The 21,539-nt window shown below is 36.2% G+C and overlaps 2 protein-coding genes across 7 annotated transcripts in view; one reads left to right on the top strand and one right to left on the bottom strand.

Annotated features, from left to right (window-relative positions):
* LOC124545923 (putative FERM domain-containing protein FRMD8P1) overlaps positions 1-21,539 on the top strand; it is a 349,046-nt gene that overhangs the window by 214,017 nt on the left and 113,490 nt on the right. The window lies entirely within an intron of this gene.
* Positions 27-21,125, bottom strand: LOC124545967 (5-hydroxytryptamine receptor 1A-like). Its single transcript, XM_047124934.1, has 2 exons — positions 20,634-21,125; positions 27-2,394 (listed from the first exon to the last, which is right to left on the bottom strand). The coding sequence occupies exons 1-2, from the start codon at positions 21,094-21,096 to the stop codon at positions 1,505-1,507; spliced, it is 1,353 nt and encodes a 450-aa protein (XP_046980890.1). The 5' UTR covers positions 21,097-21,125; the 3' UTR covers positions 27-1,504.

Genomic DNA, 21,539 nt, shown 5'->3' with positions numbered 1-21,539 from the left:
TCAGTCACAAAAATAAACACATTTACTTCATCTTAATCTTTTATTAACAAAATTGAAGTTACAAAATACTTAACTTATAGAAGTGTAAAAACTTAAAAATTTTGAAAAAAAGAGAGAATGAGATAGAGAACTCATTTATGTCAAATCCTTTTGAGGACAAGAGATTCACAAATAAAAATGTCTACCAAAAACAGAGATCATTTAACATGCTCACTGACATGAAATATATTAAGTTAGAACAATACTTAGTTTCAGATAGGTGATAAATAAAGAAGTCGGTTAATCCTGTGTAAATACAGACATATAATTCCAAGTATAACAGAACTTTTGAGGGAATGTATGCATTTTTTGAAAGCAGTCCACATTCCATAGGCTACTGTATGTTACTCTTGGTGTTTGCAGTTAGTTGATTAGCAGTGGGTGTAATTAGCTCTCGCATACATTTCCTTTATGCTGTGACGCATTGTTGGCAATATTAATTCACATTCAGAGGAAACCTTTGGACAATGACCAAACAGCCAAATCAAAGCATCTGTGTGTAGCCCAGACTGACACAAACCAAACAACTTGCACGTCAACATCACATATCGATGTACTTAGCAGTATCCAGTAGACCATCTTGAAAATACTACACCACAAGATTGATTGAATGAAGGTGCATGTATCAGCTCTGCATTCTTTATTTACCTAGTACGTTCATTTTGTCTTGACAAGGAATTAAATTTGTTACTGTTTTGATGTGACTGCCAGTTGTATTTCTGTTCTTTTTCCTTCCTTTTTTCATTTATCTTCTTTTGTTGAAAAATATTTTGCAGTCACCCTTAAAGACCAGCAGTGAAAGTTGGTTGTACCAAAATTGCTGGCTTACTGGTTTTGGGTCTTTGAATTTAACTTTTATCATTTACTTGTTGTATTTCTGCACTTAGTACGTAACGCTCATCCTTACAATCTCTTATGTGGCGGATACCTTCCTTCTTCTCCCCCTCTCCTATATCCACTGTTTCTGTCACTCCCTGAACAGCTAATTATCTTTTTTATGTAAAAAAGTGCTATTGTTTACCAGTTTGCCTTCAGTTTCAATAAATGCCTGCTTTCACTGTAATAACACATTTCACACATGAAAATTGCAAACCTGTTGAGGGATGAGGCAAATGAAGTCACAAGATTTTTGTTCTTGATTGGCCAAACAAAATATTCTCCATCTTCCCAATTCTTGGGTTTTGAAGTGCAAAATTTTAAAAAAATATATACACACAGATAATTTTAGAAGTCTGTGATGTAGTAATCAAAAAATAGAAGTAGGTCAGCTAAAAGTTATTCTCATACCTTTACAATACATCTCTGCCCTTGTGAACAGAACATAGCGATATTAAAAGAAGGAACTAAACTTGTAGAGCAGCACAACACTGAAATTGAACTTAGGGTTTTCACTGGCTGAGTCCTGTCCAGAGCACCAAACATAGTATATGCAGATCTTGTCTTAGATGTAAGAACTGTGCAGTTTCTATAAGTGTGTTTCATCTCTGCTTGCTTCCATTGGCGCAAGTGCACCTGTTTCCCTGCTGCCAGAGTTTCTGCGTGCATTGGACTTGCTACTGCTCCTGCCCGACGTCGTTCGCGTGCTGCGACTCCCTGTTGTCGAGCTCTTATTGCTTCGATCGCTTCTGTACTTTTGTAGCTGATTGACCTTCTTTCTTAAGAAAGTCCTAAAACCATTGTGCCACCATGCGTAGATTACAGGATTGATTAGCGAGTTTAAAAACCCTAGTATCGCCAGTGGGGCTGCAATGATAACACTTAGAGTTTTGCACGTTTTCTCATCTTTACACAAAAGATACGTGACACAGGCAACAAAATACGGCACCCATGTTATGACAAAAGAACCTGTGGTAAAGAGGACAACTTTAACAGCTTTTGCCTTTTTAGGTTTTGACTTTGGTTCCATTTGTGTACTCATTCCTCCTCGAAAGATGCGCATATTTTTTGCATTGTTTTTGGGTGATCTCTGATTCTGAGTTGAACCATTTGTATTAGCTTCTTCATCAGCTCTTTGCAGCTGACGAACCTTTTTTAAGGCATGGTACAAAATGATAGAATAAAGTATAATTACAGTGATCACAGGAATTATGCCGAGATATGTTACCAATAAGACGAGTCCGGCTGGCATTCGAATGAACCAACAGACTCTTCCGTTATTAGTATTACCAGACCACCCAAAAGCAGGAAGGAATCCGACAACTATTCCAAGAACCCAGGTGCTCGCGATCAGTAGTCGAGCTCTTCTCGGATACAGCCAACGCTGGTACTGCAGGCCATAACCGATGTAAAGGAAGCGGTCCACAGCAATCAGACCCACACTCCATACAGATGAGAGGGTACTCGATAGAATCATACCTATAAATGATACAAAAAGTGACAGCAACTGTGCATAGCAATAGGTCAACAATTATAGAAAGAAACACACTTCACCATATGCTAACAGCAGTAATTTCTGGATTTAATATCATTAACTAACAATAACCACCAAAGTGAAGGAGTATACATAAAAAATATTTTTCTTAATATTTGCAATAACTATGCACCATATCTGAAGTTAATGTTTTCTGCGTTTCTGTGAAAGTTAGTACGCATGAAGGATGTCACAGAAGTGTTACTTTGTGATACCCTTTAATTGGCTAACATATTAACTCTTAGTACACATAGCTGCTTAAAACTTCCGCTCCATCTGTTATCTAGTGTCCAGTAGACATGAAAATTCGAGAGATTAAGGTCACGAGGAAATTTCCTGTTGCTGAAACTATCCACAACATTTGCAGGACATGTTTTCAAAACTTTAAACTAGCAAAGTGGAAGAGGGAATAAGTGTTAATGGAAAATAAGTAAACCAACATTTTTGATCCTGGCATTGTACTGTTTGCCTCTAGTGAAGAGATAAACTTCCACAACAAATGAGAGTAGGCCTTAAAATATGCTGTAGTAAGACTGAAGTTATTTTCTGTGAATACATAGAAAAGAAAATAGTTTAAATTAGTAGTGGGATCATAAAATCATTTAATGAATATTTTTATTTAGAGCAGTTGAAGATGAGTCTGTTGACAGCAAAATATGACCTGTGGTGCTTTTTCTAAACTAAGTAAAATTTTTAAAACTAAGTGTCAGAAGAGGAAGATTGCAACCTATGTGTTTATCAGTTTCAACTCGTGACAATGAGGCACAGATGTCTAAAGTGAAAACCATCCAGAAACTGTGTTCATTCAATGCGCAGAGGAGAGAGTTGTATTGGAAACTGGATGTGTATAACAGGAAAAGGTTATACTTGGGCAAGTCTTGAGACAAGACCTTGGACCAGCAGTGAATAACAAGTGGATAATGATGATGATGATGATTGTGATGATGATGATAATGACTCTTCATGTGAGATAACATGTTGCACCCTCCCTACCAAAAAACCGTCAGTCCAGTCACAAATTTAGCTTGTTACCCCACATGATCATGATTTTGATAATAAGCATAGATGTGGTACTGAGTCGAATGCTTTTTGAAAATCAAGAAATGCTGCATCTACCTGACTGCCTTGATCCAAAGCTTCCAGTATGCCATGTGGGAAAAGTGTGACTTGGGTTTTACGTGATAGATGTTTTCAGAATCTGTGCTGGTTGGCATGGAGAGCACAATTCATGCCTCTTGCATCACAATAACGCAGGCTGCACATTCATCCATGTTGGTGTGTGACTATTGCACAAAAAACGTTATCACTGTGCTGCCTCATCCTCTGTGCTCTTGGGACATGGTCATTGCAGACTTTTTTTTATTTCCAAAATTGAAAATGCCATTGAAAGGATGAAGATTTGCAACAATAGATGAGATAAAAGAAAATTTGCAGACGGCACCTTGTGCGATCCAACAAGTGGCTTACCAAGACTGCTTCTAGAAATGGAAATGGTGTTGGGATTGGTGTTTCAATTGTGGAGGAGAGTATTTTGAATGAGATAATGCACAATAAGTAAAAGGTAAGCATAGAAAACTTTTGTGGAGAAAGTTCCTGAATTTTTTTAACAGGTCCCATATAATGCCTTTTGTTAGCTTTTTCTATCATTATGTCCTGACACATATGGATCCCTGTTGCTCCTGTATTTTTTCAAATTTATTCTATCCATCTTCTGTTAGGTTTTCAACCCAGTCTTTTCTCATCACTCGGGATCAGGTGTAGACTTTCTTGTGTTGTCGATCCATCTACCATTATTTACCTATATTCATGTCCACTTCCATTTCATTATCACAATGGTCGTGATTATTTATCCAGTCTGTTTCCTGCTCCATTCCCTTGTTTTCCGGTTTCTCCTAATAATTTTTGTCTTGTATGTTTCCGTTGTTTGCTTAGAGACCCTCAGTTTTTCAATTTTTGCACGTTAAAAGTCTATGTCTCACAGCAAAAAGTCACAACTGGTACTGCACACTTTGCTTTTAAGATACGCAGGAAGCTTAATTTTGACAGGCCTAGTAGGTTTACCAAAAGTGCTTCTGTGCATTTTTATTGTTCTGTCCATTTCTTTCACTGTCTGTCAGTCGTTGTCTTCATCTGCCCTAAATATAGGAACTTGTCCACTGTTTTTATGGATCCACTATTAATTTGTACTGTTTTCTTTTCAGTGTGTTTGTCTTCTGATAATGAAATGATGTTTAAACCTCATTTCTGACTCACTTTATTAAGTTCTATTTGTTGTCGAGGTTTGTGGCACTGGAGATAGGCTGTACATCGTTGTCAGCAAAACCAAATCATCTCAGACAGGTTCCACTAACACACTTTTTTTTTTCTATGTTTCTCAATCAAGGACCTGAAAACACTCTCAAAGAATGTGGTACGAAATCTTCTCAGACTCCTCTTTCATCTTTGAATTCCAACTGTCCTGATGAAGTGCAATGTAATACTTAGTACACGTTTTTCTTTATACCAACATAAATTGAACCTAAGCCTAATTTTTCTAGAGCTATCAGTACAGACTTTGTCAATTCTGCTTGAAAACCTTTATCATTCTATAAATGCCAGATATAATGGTACTTCATACTGCTCTCTTTACTTTATAATTCATCATGACTTGCAGATGGTTCAGCCACCTTGTTTTTTACCCTGTGTGGTTCGTGATAATTCTGTGAACATCTTGTATTTTACTGAAAGTATGCTGATATGTGTATAGCTTTTTACCCCTTGTTGTCTGTCACCTTCTCTGTGAATGTCTGAATGAATGTCGAATGAGAAATTTCTGTGCTGTTCCAGTTTTGCAGAATTGTCCTCCGACAAAGACATTCCATACATAATTTAGCAAGTTTCTTTTGTATAAAGTTCCTTCATTTGTTATAATTTCAAAATGAAGAACATCAACTCTTGCTCTTTATCTTTCCTAAATACCTCATTTGGCTCTGTATACCTCACCTTGTTACTTCTGGAATTCCAGTATTTTTATTGTTATCTATTTGTGATTCTGGTTCATATCTTGGATGTTTCTTCTCAAAGGAGCATGGTATATAAATATGTTCAAGTGTACAGACCTCCACTCAAGCAGAATGTAATTAACAGTTATCCTGTAGCAATTATTTGTGAAACTGAGTGAATGTCGAATGAATAGTAATCAGTAAAAGGCTTTGCTGCCAATTTTATTGTATTCTGCTATAGCCATCATACGCAGAAATAGAGCAGAGCTGTTTAATGATGGCTGATAGTTAACATAGTCAATGAAATTATGAATGCTATTATTTATTGACTACTTTTCCTAGCTTTGCATTATATGTTTCAGAGAACACTGTGCTCATGACTCTTCATACTGCTTGCTCAGTGACACTGTGTTATATCAATATGAGGAGCAGTGTCAGCTATGTGCCTAGTATAATTTTCAGACCATAGACCACATTTGATATTGCTGAACACTACACTTTGATTCAAAACACTAATAATCTTGTGTTCATTACTCAAAATTATCTATCACATTCCTCTCCTGTGACAAGTCTTATCAGTTTATTCCTTTCTAATCTAACTTCTCTGTTTGTATTTTGTTTTTAAAGTCATTAGTCTGTTTTGTAACCTTCTGCATCATCGATGAGGATATTAGAGGTGTCTAGATTGATATAGTCCTGTAACTTTTGTTCTGTCTTCAAATAATAAAGCTGTTGAAGATTGTAGTTTAAAGCGGTCAGGCTTGCATCGTCTCCCAAATCTTATTGCTGGTTTAGAAGGTTCACTGTTAAAATTCAGGAAACTGAGGTCATATTAAGCCTGTGCAGATGTAAATGTACATGCAGATATGCCTGATCTCGTGTATTGTGGATACATTGCACCTGGAGTAGAAAATTGCATCTACTTCGTGATCTAGGACAAGGACAGTTGTGGGCATGGATATGTAAAAGAGCTGTGGGATGGAGAAGTGGTACAAGAGCAAGGGAGGTCATTGGAAACATCTTGTCTGTGTGGAACATTTAGGGGAGGTAAGTGTATTCTTTCTAGGAAACAGGTCCGATCAGTGCAAGAGGTTGTTAGGGGGTTGTCATAATCTGTCTAATTTGGATTTGGGATATCTACATCTACATACATACTTCAGAAGTGACTGTACAGTGCCTGGCAGAAGGGACCCTGTACTGTTGCTGATTATTCTTTTTCCAGTTCCACTCACAAATGGAGTAACAGAAGAGTTACTTCTTGTGTGCCTCTCTACAAGCCCTAATCTTTCTTATGGCGTCCTTGAAGTTCTTGCATGGATGAAACATTGAAGGCAGAAGAATTGTTGTGTGGTCTATCACAAATTTGATTACTCAACAGCATTTGGTAAAAAATTTGACTTCTTCACTCTGGTGATTCCCATCTGAGGTCTCGAACATTTGCATGACAGTCTCGTACAGATCTAACTTACTGCTGTCAAATGTCGCATCACACCTCGGAATTCCTTTCACCGGACGTGGTGGGAATCCTGAGCACTCGAGAACATGTTGCCTGTTTGTTACGTATGTTGTCCCCTTTATAGATATGCTACATCTTGCCAGAACTCTCCCTGTAAATCTTATTGTCATCACCTTCCCTAAAACTGACCTAATGTGCTCATTGTATTTAATGTCATTTTGCAACATTGTACTTAAATATTTAAACAGTGAGACCTAGTCGTACAGTGTGCCGGTAATACTATTTTTGAGCATTAAAGGAATGTTTCTTCTACTCGTCTACATTAATGAACACTTATCCACATTTAAAGTGAGCTGACACTTGTGACACCAAATAGGGATTCTGTCAGAGTAATCCTTAATCTCCATACAGCCTCTTGATGACAACACTTACTGGTACAAAATAGTGTTGTCAGCAAACTGCTCATCTTTTCTGACCGATTCTTTACGTACATGGAGAACAGGAATGGACCTACCACACATTAGTGCACTCCTGGTGTTGCCTTCATCTCTGGCACAATTTTCTCTGTTCTGTCAATTGAAAAGTCTTCTAGCTGTCACATATTTAAGAAGCTGTTCCATTTGCACAGACTTTTGTTTACAGTTGAAATTGTGGCACAGTATTGAGTGCTTTGCAGAAGTGTATGGATAGATGATCTTCCTGCATCCAGTTTGAAATTTGTGTGTAAAAAGGGTGAGCTGTATTTTGCACAAGTGGGGCATTCTAAATCTGTGCCAATTCGTGGTGTTCTCAGCCACTGGCCTCAGTTTGCCTTTTGTCTGGATGGATAGTTTACTTATCATTGTGCTTGCATACATAGCAGTGAAGCTGACCATTTGCCATTCCTTCTCCCCACCCACTGCACCATTGTTGTGTTATGGACACACAAACAACAATATTATTAAATACTGCTGTTTTCGTGTCCATAACAGTTGCAGTCGATAATATTTCCATTGCATTTGAAAAATCGGTCACTTTGTTGTCCAGATACTCAGTGTGTGTCTGCCAGCTCAAATTTTTATCCAAATTTAATCACAGCAATTCAGCACAGTCTTGAATGTTTGGTTTTGAATTGCATCATGTGAGTGTTAGATATGTTTAGATTCATCCTATTTAAGTGAAACCAAGTTTCTACATTACCGAAGATACTGATCAATGATTTCAGAATTTTTCTGCTTTCTGATTTTAAACTAACACAGAAGTACTGTCTGTAAGTAGAATTGATGGGTAGGTGATATTTAATGGCAAATTATTCATTTGGAACAGAAATAGGACTGGAGTCTTGTGGGGCACTCTGAAGTATTATTATCATCATCCACATCCATACTCTCCAAACCACTGTGAAGTGTATGGCAGAGGATATGTCCCATCGTTAGGGCCGGTTCCCATTCTTCACATATGGGGTACGGGAAGGAGTGCTTCAACAAAAAGCAAGGAATTAAACTTTTTTGTTTCTTTGGCAACTGATGATTTTCCATAAAGACAAGCCTAGCACAAATGATAATACGAAATGAAAAAGTGTCTGAATATAGTGTTTATAGGCCTAAATCAGGCTTCTAATTTTTAAAATTTTAAGGTGGAGGCCTCCTGGACCACCCTCCACTTTTGGCGTGTGATTACTGACAGCATCTTCTCAAGGTTGGCAGCTGTGTATTAATATTGCCTGCAAGGTTATTAAATATGACACGAATAGTGACAGTCCGACACACTAGTCACAAAATTGTTGACACTAGCATTCGTACTCCCACTGCTGGTGCAGTCACAAGTAAAGTCTGATTTAGCTATGTCTCGTAAAGTTGATATATACTGTGTTCTTGGTGCACTATCATTTTAATTTGTTTAATTTTTCTCTCACATATATTTGATTCTTGTGTTTTTTGTTATTTTGTTTCTTCTTCTTCTTCTTCTTCATTATGTGGTACGAGCAAGTGGCACGGCTGACTAGGGTTCGTCCTCTAAACATCTTTGACACGCTTAGCAGGCTCAACAGTGGCCAGTTCATGATAGACAGCAGACAAACACAAAAAACACAGTATGTATCAACTTGATGATACATTTCACATAGTGTAGCTAAATTAAACATACCCTCTGACTGTGCCAGCGGCAAAGTTACGAATGCTTGTGTCAACAGTTCTGTGTCACTACAATCCAATATTACTTCTCCTCCATCCGAGATAACATGCTGCGTCCTCCTTAGCAAGAAATCCTCAGTCCAATAACAAACTTTTCCAGTCAAACAAATAATAAGAAAGAGCAGTAACTCTTTTTTTCTGTTCCACAAGTACGACTTACGCTATTTTAGGAAACTACCTCTAACGCCATATTTGTTACGTTTCTCAATAAGCGAGGCATAATTTACGGTATGAGGTCACAGAAGATTCCTACGACCTTGTTGCCCTTGCCCAATTATGTGTTTAGTTTCTCAACAAAAATGTTTACTGCTTCTTTAATGCTGTTCTCTTGTTGTTCCTGGATCATATAGTATTTTGTAATAATGTTTTGGTTTTGCCTGACAGTGATCACCTCAGATATTTTAGAGATGGCTTGAAGAATTGAGATAGGATGATAACTTTCCGTGACCTCTCTGGTTCCCTTTATGAAAATTCATTTAATTTCAACACACCCCAGTACCTCTGGCAAGCAGGCCTTTTGAAAAAACTGCTTACTGGAGACAGTGAGTGTGTTATGAACTTTTCTGTTGCTTTAATAACTTGCATCCCACATGCAGCATTTTTCTTTTTTAATGCTAAGATTACATCTTCTACAGCCTTCATGGCACCTTTGAAAATTTATAAGGTGTTCAGAATTTGTATTGAGGTCAAATGGATTTGACCTCAATTGCACTGATTTCACGTTCTGTTGCATTTATAAGGAATTCATTGAAGCACCCACATATTTGAATTGGGTTTGCAATAGTGTTTCTTTTCAGGTAAATTTTTGAAATTTATTATGAATTCCAATTATCCTGTTGTTTGCCAGTAGTTTTATTGCCTTGGCAGCTCTTTTAACCCTTAATTCACAAGGTGTGGCCTCTCTTACCGCACCAGAATTGTACAAGTCGCTCTCATACGTCAATTATGGCTGATCGTTTTTATACACCACATTCGCTCTTTTAATGACCGACCCTCCAGATTATTATTGTCAGTTGCATTATCACTTTATTTGAGTGTTGTTGACATGTGATGGGGTCTTGTAGACTGCATCTTGTGAACTACGCACCTGCTTTTCTCAGTACAGTACAAAATGTGTTAGCAAGAATGTGACGATTTTACACACTCGATGAAATTTTTAGTCAGCGGGTGAAGAATAATGTCAGTGGTATAGAACAAGAAGTAGACAAAGAAAACAACGATTTTTCAATAGCCAGTAGTCATTGTTCTGCTAGCGAACGAGTGGACCATTCAGAGGAAGAACTTCAAGACAATGGCTATCGAGTTCAGTTTTTATATGCAAGTTTAAACCCCAGAAATTAGTTTTATGCAAAAATTTGTTTTCTAGAGAGATACCATAATTTTTCAGTACATAAAATTCAGTTCTCCAACAGTTCGTTTTGTGTACTATCGAAAAAACTTCACAGAAGCATGTGATTTTTGCTTGATACAAAAATAAAATACTGTTGGCTTTATTTAGTTCAATAAAATCAGAAAGCAGTATTTAAACAACACTTGTATATTTGTAACCATGAATGTTATATAACATAAATTAAATTTTCAAATGATTTACAGGTTAAATCTTGGTTTAAAGGTAGGGATCTCAGGGACCACACATTGTAGTATACATTACAGAAAAGTCACCTCGTGAGTTAAGGGTTAAATATAATTTCTTGAAGTCTAACGTATTCAATGAAATCAGTATTTGTGTTGTATTTTAGTTCACTGTGCAGCTGCCTCTTCCTTAACTGGAAATTTTCTGGACATTTTTATGTCCTCTTATGATCCACTTTAATTTATTTGCTACTTTTGTGCCACAGATTTCGGGGTGGAAACATTTTATTGAAGATGTCAGGAAAAATATTTATGAACGTGTGAGATTTTATAGTACCTGATGTACAGAGATGAAAAGTTCATTTTTCTCTCTTTTATTTTATTACAAAATATGAACACGCATGCTTTGCCAAAGTTCCTTTTAATGTTTACTTCTATACCTCAACTGCTCCTGTCTGTGGTAGCTCAGTAAATGATGCAGAATGAGCTGAGATAACCAAATTTACTCAAAATTTACACACATCTTCATATATATATTAGTTAAAACTTTACTGAAACTGTTTGCTCACTGGGCATTTTATCTGGTAGATTCAAAGAAATTCAGTTTGAAAACATGATTTTAGCACTGAATCTTGAAGCATAACTACTTTCAATTTTGTATCAATTTAAAATCAGCAGCTACAGCAAGTTTTTTTTTTTTTTTTAGTTCTTTCTCTGCAGACATCTTCTGGCATGCTTCAGTTTTTAGATGGGAAGTGTGAACATATGGGACATTACATGAAATTTGTTCCTAGATTGAGAATTTCTTGGTAGGGATAACACAACATGTTATCTAAGTGTTTTTGTAGCCTTGTTTGTCATGTCATATGTTAACAACCAGGCAGCCCCTTACTGTTCATAGTGTGTATTCGTGACCTCACAGACAATATCAATAGTACTGTCTGAAAGAGCTGCATAAATATCCCATCAGATCTTCTTGAGATTTCAAAGCAATGGAAAAAATTGCAACTTGTTTTAAATTATGTAGAACTTGAGCTTCCCCTGACATGCCAAATATTCAGCTGTGTAAAACCCTTGACAAGCCTGATGTTTTGACAGATTAGCACATCATCATTTTGAGCACAATAAAGAACTATCAGGCATGATGACCGTGAGATGTCTTACAGGTACTCCGGCTCACCAGACATCAGTAAATGGGCAGCTATATTACAGTGAGTATGTATTTCACTAAGTCACATCATCTGATGATGGTGTTTTGGTTTGACAAAGAAGTAAATTGGCATTTCAGTACTCACATCAATTGTGATATCTGAGAATTTTTTCTTCAAAACTGGTTCTAGTTCTATGGAAGTTGTAAAAGAAAAAACTTCAAAACTGTTTCTTGCTCTAATGAGGATATAAAAGAAAAAAGCTATGAAAAATAGCAGATTGGCAATAAAGTATATTAAAATTATAATGTTAGTGATAAAACATCATATGCGTAGGTTCCTATGGAATTAAAAATGACTGTGTGATGATTGCTGATAATCAACTTTCAAAACCATGTGCTACCCCGAGTTCTAATAGGCTTGAATGAAGTGGGTAACTTGGATGAGTTGTTGTACTTTAACAAGTAGTATAACATTGATATGGGGAATGACAACCACACACTTATGGAGGAAGTGTATAAAGAGAAAAACACAAGAAGGTGATGCATAATGCAAAGTTCAAATGGCTCTGAGAAATATGGGACTTAACTTCTGAGGTCATCAGTCCCCTAGAACTTAGAACTACTTAAACCTAACTAACCTAAGGACATCACACACATCCGTGCCCGAGGCAGGATTCGAACATGCGACAGTAGCGATCGCGCAGTTCCAGACTGTAGCACCTAGAACCGCTCGGCCACCCCGGCCGGCTGCATAATGCAACTCAGACATTATTCCCTCATGAAACTTCCTGGCAGATTAAAACTGTGTGCTGGACCGAGTCTCAAACTTGGGACCTTTCTCTTTCGTGGGCAAGTGCTCTACCAACTGAGCTACCCAAGCATGACTTATGACTCGTCCTCACAGCTTTACTTCAGCCAGTACCTCCTCTCCTCATTTTCCTGCTTACTTGAGAAGAGATAGTTCTAAAATATGTAACTAACAGTCTTCATAGGTACAAAGGTAAGAAATTCTACTAATGAAGTGTTGATGCCCAGAATGATAGCCATTTTGTTCTCTACACAGTGAATGTGTCTCCTTTCTCATACCATTTTATTCCATCTGGGGTGAATTAGGGTAGCATACATATTTTATTGTTTACAAATGGAAGAATCGTAATGGCAGTATTATGAAAACAGCTGAGGAAGTGGCTGAAGATGTGATTGGTGACCTAATACTATGAAAATAATTTCACAGAGCACTAAAATTCTAAGTTGAAACAAAGCATCGTGAGTAGATGGCACTCCACCAGAATTTTTCATAATCCTCGGATTAACCAACCATCATAAAACTCTTCCACTTATGATGTAGGATTTAGAAGGCAGGCATTGTAAGTTACTTAGTTATTTAATGAAATGTTTCACAGATCATGTTCATGACAAATGTGATGAACTCACAAAAAGATGAAAAAATGTTTGTTTGAATACATGCTGGCCACTTATAGCTCTGATTAAATTGAGGGTTTGTGTCAGATTATCCCGCAAGACATCAGTGAATGAAAATATTCAAAATATGTTAACTTACTGACTTCCATGTCCCCAATGTTGGCAGTTATTCTTATGGCAAAACTAGTGAAACATAAATGTTTTAGCAGGGATACTGTATGGTTTCTCCAGGGAAAGCTTGCATCAATATGCACACTTAAGAACTTAGAATTTTCTGTCGTCCTTATACAAGGACAACAGGAAGTGGTATGTTTTTGCCATTTCAGAACTGGTTGAGCTGTGTCTTTTTTAAAATTTAAAGCTAGCCCATTTCTGCAAAACTAGTCAGTAACTTTCACAAAAATGCATCTTTGCTCAGCTTCACAAAAATGCTCGTATACTCTGCAGAAAGGCTCAGCTGTAAATAGAGGTGTGAGACCAACAGTAGTTCAAAGTCTTGTCAGAGCCCAGGCATCGAGTACATGTAACAAAAAAACTTGCAGTATCTGAAGAAGGTCGCTGTGCGTGTCATCAAAATATTGTGCGTGGAAATGAAAAGTCAGCAAAACGCCTGGAAGTACACTATTAGTATTTATTCTGCCTCCATCGAGTCAAGTGGTAGATCATTAACATAAAGCAAGATGGGCCAGTGATCAAACCCTGCAGGACATCCATTGTATAAACCCTGTGGGGCTTCCATTGTAATTGCTCCTCATGCAAATGATGTGGTGAGTCACTTTGTTTTACTCATACAGCCTAAGGTAGCTTGCTACATTCTGTTCCTTAAAATAAGAACTAAATTGGGCATGTGCTGTACTATGAATTCCATAAAAACTTAAATTCCTTAATAGTATATTCCTTAATATATATCCAGTGCCGTCGATAAGTCACAGATGATCCCAAATGATGATATTTGATGATGTAAATCTATAAATTATTGTCTCTGTAGAGTAGCCATTTTGAAATCCAAACTGTGATTGTCTAAGTATCCAATTACTACACAGGTGGATGACAACTATGGAGCACATTATCTTCCAAAAATATGTAGAAAATGATGTAAGGAGTGACACTAGACAGTAGTTACTGACAGCTGTGGAATGCCTAACAGTGGCACATTGAAATCTACATGGGTAAACACCCTGAAGTAATGATGCAGTACATGCAAGAGTAAGAACATTACATTTGTTGGGCAGCAATTAATGTTTCATGTTTTATTGGAGATATAATCTATCTCCACATGAACCTTTACTTTTTAGATTTACAGTGAGATTCCTTATTTAAGTATGGAAATGACACTAATTTTGATTTCACTAAAATTCCTCTGTACCATTTGTGTACTGTTTTGCTTTCTTTTCTGAACTATTTGAACCAGTTTTCTCAACCATTTGTAAAAGGTAATTATTAAAAATATCTGCTGTATGTGAACTGTCTTTTACATGCTCCCTTTCTCTTTAACAAAAATAATGTTGTCTTCTGTGGCTTTTTCCCTGCCTCTGTTTCAACAGTATTCATTATTGATTTGATGCCCTTAAACCCCAGGAAGACTAATAATTCCACTTCCAAAGAAGGCAAGGGCAGATAGTTGCGCAAACAAACCACCAGTTTAAGTAATCACGGTTCGCAAAATGCTTACACAAATATTCTATGGAATTACTGAATGCACCTCCACCACCAATACCCCATTTGTAGCATCTGAGGATGTAGAAAAAGCTTTTGATGATATAGTATGAAATGCTTTATTTCGAGTTCTGAAACTGACAGGGGTAAAATACAGGGAGTGAAAGGTTATCTGTAACTTTGACACAAACCAGACTGCAGTTATAAGAGTCAAAAGACATAAAATGAAGGCAGCAACTAGGAAGAGAGAGATAGGCAAGGTTCTGAGCAAGTAGTGAAGGATCCTAAGGAGAAATTTGGAAAGGGAATTAAAATTCAGGGAGAAGATTTACAAACACTGACAATATTGTAGTGTCACCAATATTGTAGTGTCACTGGCAGAGATGGGAATACGATTTGATCTCTTGAACAGAAAGGTCAGAAGTTATAAGAGGAACAGCAACAAAAGTAAAACAAAGGTAATGAATTCTAGCCAAATTGAATCACATGATGCTGACTAAATTAGATTAGGAAATGTAACACTAAAAGAAGTAGTTAAATTTTGCTGTTTGGGCAGTAAAATAACTGATGATGACTGAAGTAGAGAGAGCAAATGCAGACTGACAACAGCAGTACTGTGTTTCGAAAGAAAAGTGAATATAAATTTAAGGGCAGGGAAGCCTGCAGTGCAGCCTTGTACAGAATTGAAATTTGTACAATAGGCCATACAGACAAGCAGAGAATGGTTGCTTCTGAGATGTTGCAGAAGAATACTGAAGATTAAATTGTAAGACCAGGCAACTAATGTAGCGGTACTGAATCTAATTTGGGGAAAAAATAGCTTTGTCACTCTACTTCACTAAAAGAAGGGATCTATTGATAGGCCATATCCTGTGGCATCTAGGAATTTTAGGAATTGTGAAGGTCAAAACTACAAAGGGAGACTGAGGATTGAATGCAGTAAGCAGGTTCTAATAGATGTAAGTTGTTGCAGATGTACAGATATGAAAAGACGTGCACAGTGTGCTGCATCGAACAAGTCTTTAGGCTGAAAGCTTCTTCAGCAATGACAGATTTTGTAAATATCTATACGGTTACAGAATTTCCTGACAGATTAAAATTGTGTGCTAGATGATGTCCAAAAACCCAGACATTTGCCTTTTGCAGGAATTGCCCCTCTTACTGAACTATTTAGGCAGTGGCATTCTTCAGAGGGAGAACATGTCCCAGAAAAGCAAGTAATTTCCCACCATGTACTTTTTCCTACTGGCCTCTCCAGGACGGAGAGCAAAAGAAGTACTCACAGATTGAAGCTTCCTGCTGGGTCTGTGTTTGCTAATCTGTCTGGAAGTTTGAAACTTTCTGTGTATAATATTTTTGAGTCTTGTACAACTGCATTAAAATATTACAGTATGTTTTCCATTAAAGGGACACACTTAGCAGACCAAAGGTAATACTATACTATTCAGATATGTCATTGTATAACGTTTTAAATGATATAAACCATTAAAAAAGCAGTTTCTACGGCTTGGATATCTCTACTGGCACAAGAATGGCAGCTGTTTGCAGTGAAGTGAGCCATAAAAGTTGCAACCTTTATTACAATACGTAGATTGGTACTGAGTTTGATAACGGGGTTTAAGAACATATGGCAACAGTTTAGCGTGATAAGCTTGTTTAATTAACATATGTGTCACATCAGACAAGATTATCCCTGTAATGAGCAAAGTAGGGAAGGTAAAAACAATTCATTCCAAAAACTACACAGATTTGTGAAAATTATACTAAATATGCACAGTGTTTCCATACAGATAAAACTGAACACTGTGTGCATATAATTCCCTTTAACTTGACCAGTAGTTGCGTATTTTATTTTCTGCAGACTCATATAACTGATGGAAGCTATATGTTACACTGTAATTACTGTTGTGCTTGCTGCTATACACATCTCTGTAATGTAGTTTATGAGCAGCTTTTGTAAAATAAGAGAAGCTCGTCATAGTTTTCATATAACTCATAAAACCATCAAACTAAATATGATATATGATCACCATTTTATATTTTGTACTTGTCTCTAACTTTAGAATTACAATTTTTGTTATGCATAGTTTTTGTAGGCAGATGTATCTTTATTACTGTGAAGTATTGTAGCTCAGGAGGACTTTTATTTGAGAAGTTAGTGTGTTTAACTCTTCATGGCAGAAAGGTAACAATACATTACACAGAGCAAGATTGCCAAGTATCTGCAGTGGCTACTTATACTGACTCAGCTAGAGCCAAAACTGCTTATTACTTATTGGTCTCCTTGTTCACATGTCTTTTATAAGGGCTATTGTGAAACACTCGTCAATGTTATAAAGGCCCATTGTGAATATAGTAATCTTTGATTGTTTTATTTATGAACTGCTGCTTTGGTCCCTGGGGAAGAATTTAGTTTATGTTCAACAACTCAAGTTTATTCATGTGTATGGAGTAAACTCATTTCCAAGAAGGTTACAAAAGTCATGAGTAACATGGCAATTTAAAATAGTTAAGTAATAAATTAACAAAAGTCTCAAAGAACATGAATTAAAACGAACATACACATGGTATGGGATCATGTACATGCGACCAATTTTGTAGTAAAACTGAGTAAGTTAATTTCACATTACACACAAAGTAATAAAAATGGCAGCACAATACATTACTGAAAACATTCAACAGATTAAATACAGATATAAATTGTTTAAAAAACGAAGCATATTAAAAAGGAAGTAATACGTCATTACAAATATGCCAAAACAAGAGAATTACAATGAATATAAAACTGAAATCTAAGCGTAAGGACAGGGGTGAGGCAACATGTAGAAAGCTGGGTGGCACAGTAGTCATGTTGCATTACATAAAACTGAAAATCAATAGGCCTTAGTTTTTATAAAGGAAAGAATATTATAAAGTTAGTATAGTAAAATAGCGTATATATATATTACACATTCAAAACTAATGTACATATGCATATGTAAATGCAATCTAGACTATCTATTCAGATTTTACCATACACTAACAATAATGTAAACGGTATTTGTTTTTCTCAATGTGTTTGTGTATACTGCTTTCTTTGTGCTTCTTATTCTTGACTTGTATTGTGATGTGTTGATTTTAATTATGTTCTACACTACTCCATTTAATTGATATGAGCACAAACGATAAATAGTTTGTCAATGTGCACCTTTGCCCTCTCTTTTTCCTACATAATTATCATTCTTTTGTTAACTGTAATGCATATTGATTTTTATTTTATGTATGAATACTTCCTTCACTGCCTCCACTTTCTTCTGCTTCATGCACACTGACTGCTTATGATTGCTCAGGAAGGAACTAATACAGTTGTTGTACAGACCTAGAATATCATATTTTTCAAGCTTTGACAGCAGAATATTACGGTCCATCATGTCAAAAGATTTTGACAGGTCAAGAAATCTCCTATTGATTCCTGTTTCTTGTCCATCAGGCATAGTATGGAATTAGTGCACTCATAAATAGCAGTTATGATTGACCTCTTATTTTTGAATCCATGTTGTTCATTGCATAGGATATTGTTTTCATTTACAAATTTTTAAGTTTGTCATACATAACTTGTTCTAATATTTTTGAAATACAGGGGAAATTGTGATGGGTCTGTAGTTATTTACATTATCTTTTCTCATGTTTTTATACATTGGAATGACTTTAGATGCTTTCAATACATCAGGGAAAAACCCTGCCCGATGTGAGCAGTCACACAGGTGTGTAAGTATTTCAACTAGGTTTGATGCACTCTTCTTAAGATTGTTGCAGGAACACCATCAATGCCTGCAGAGTTGGAATTTTTTAGTAATTTTATTTCGTTAGCTCTCTTGCGAGATAGAACTGATGTACGGTGACCCTCTATTAGCGTTTATTTTGTATTCATTGGCTTGAGTGTTGTTATATAAGTTTGATTGTATCATATTATCAGCACATCTGTGAAAAAATTGTTAAAAGTGTTGCCTACTTTTAAGGGGTTTGTTACTTTTTAATTTTTTTGTGATAGTATTTTAATTTTGCAGGGTGAGCTGTGTTTACCGGACACTTTTTTTTATAACAATCCACGTAGCCTTCACTTTATTTTCTGAATTATAAATGTAGTCTGTATGGAACGGAGACCTGGACAATTAACATGAAGCACATTAAAAAATTACAAGCTCTAGAGATGGACTTTTGGAGAAGATCGGCAAGAATCTCGAGGAAAGAAAAGATAAGGAACACCGAAGTAATAATGAGAATGGAAATAAAAGAAAGAATATATGACGTAATGGATAGGAAGAAATTACAGTGGTACGGGCATGTACGACAAATGGAGGAAACCAGAATACCAAACTTAATACTGGAGTGGGAACCAGAGGGGAGAAGAAGAAGAGGACGACCTATGACCACCTGGCTCCGAAATGTACAGCACACAATGAGGAGAATGGGTGCAGAGGAAGAGGACACACAAGATTGAAACACCTGGAGAAATATTTTGAGAATATAGTTTAAGAACGTTTATCGTTTGTATTGTAATTTCCAAGTAAATTATTATGTTGGAGATAAGCCTCTGTAATGAGGAAAAGCTCAAAATAATAATAATATAATAAATGTAGTCATCATTCTGAAATATTTTTGGTGCTCTTATTACTTTTCTTAGTATTTTGAAGTATGTTTTATAATATATGTGTATTTCAGCTGAGAAATTTTTTTATTTAATATTTCATGAAGTTGTATTTTCCTCTGACATGAAACCCTTATTCCTCTTGTGATCCAACTGCTTGTTCTAGAATTCCCCCTTATGGTTACAGTTTTCAGTGGGAAGGAAATTTGGAAGAAGTGGGTTAAATTGTTAATATATATCATTAATTTTGGAAACCTGTGATCATTTTTCTTTCTGTAATAAGCTGTTGAAGTAGTTTACATTATCCTGATTATAACTTCTACTTGTGGCTCTTACAGACATGTTGTTAATAACAATGCCTTTCATTTTTAAGCTTAATATTTGAGCAAGTTGGTCACCAAAACCCTTTCTTGAAAATTTTTAGTAGGGTGTTCCGTAAACTTTTCATGACTAGAAACTGGTCTAAAGCTGTTTGACAAGTTTCTGTTACTTGGGTAGCAGATTTTACTTCAGCCATTAAATTACAGGATGATGCAAGTCAAAAGGGTTCTTTTAAACTTTTGTCAATTTATTATTTGTGAACTATTTTAAAAATTTGTGTTACTCATGACTTTTGTAGCCCCTCTGCATAAATCTTGAAGAAAATTTTAATTCAAATGGGGAGGGGTGTGGGTGGTTGGGGTAGTAAGCCCCACAACTCACAGCAGCTGACAGTAACTTGAATTTTGATTTTTATTTGTTGCAGCATAAGTGCTGTGGACTTTTCATTAATAGTTATTGTTATGAAAAACTCTGAACATACTTATTATACCATTGTCAAAGAACATGATAAATATTCCAGTTAATTTAGTAATAAAAATGATTTCTTATTTAGCAACTAACAATAGGAAATTAAATGACCAAATGAATCACAAAGAAAATAAAAGCTTGTCTCCAACTTGAAACAAGCTGAAAATAATATATTTATTCTATCAAAAAGTTGTGAAACACTAGACACAGATGAAGCTGATCTTGAACATACATTAGGTGTTTAATTGAACCATATGTGTAACTAATTGTTCTAGGATATGAACTTCTGAAATTAGCTGCTGTCACAGCTGCAGTAACAGCTACTCAGTGATAAAAGTTAAGAGAAATTAAAAAACTTACCTAACTGGAAGAAACAAGTCGTCTCATCTCTCAGATTTTTTGGGAATGCTTGTCCAAAGACGACTGCAATTCCTGTGATCAGATCTGCCATTGCAATGTTCCCCAAAAACAAGTATGTTGTTTTTGGCTGCACACCACTTCGTATTATTAACCCAGATGATACCACGACAGCCAAATTCAGTATGATGATGAGTGCTCCAATTGCAGGGATGAGGTAATCATAGAGCAGCAGCTGTGTTGTAGCACTTTTTACTATGGTGATATTTAGTGACTGATCTGTGCTGTCACTGTTATTAGCTAGAACACTGATATTTTGTGTTAAATCCATAAAACTGGAGCTTGTAGTGTATTGTTCTAACATTCCAGCAAGTGACATTACACTTGTGAGGTACGAATCTGTAGCAACTGCAGTAGATGGAGAGTGATGCATCCTGTCCCAGAGGTTCTCCATGGGAGACTGCATGCTCAGCTGCACGGGGGGATTGCCAGAGCATTGGGTGTGCTGTTGCCTCATCTCTTGTTGACACAGGACACAGATAGTGAAGCTCTTTCCTTCCTTCCTGTGTTGTGTCATATCAGTCCGGGGACTAACTGTTATCAAGTGTAATGTGTGTGAATTTGCTTCTCAGAATTATTACTTCATGGAACATGGTTGAGCCTTGCTTGTGTAAATTGCAGGTCAGAATGTAGAGGGAGAAAAACCACATTTCTTTGGGGTATTGAAAAATTCTAATTTATAAATTGAAATTAAATACACTCAACTTTCTGTATTAAAAGTGCAAATCTGAAACTGAATATTAAGCAAGAGAAGTAAATTTTTTATGGAAATTAATATGGTACTCTAAAGTGCTGAGTGGAATACACACAATGGGAAAAAAATAAAAATAACCATTCATCTTATAGTTG

This window comes from Schistocerca americana, chromosome 1 (genome assembly GCF_021461395.2).
Source record: "Schistocerca americana isolate TAMUIC-IGC-003095 chromosome 1, iqSchAmer2.1, whole genome shotgun sequence".
Lineage (NCBI taxonomy): Eukaryota > Metazoa > Arthropoda > Insecta > Orthoptera > Acrididae > Schistocerca > Schistocerca americana.
This window is presented reverse-complemented; position numbering and strand designations above follow the sequence as displayed.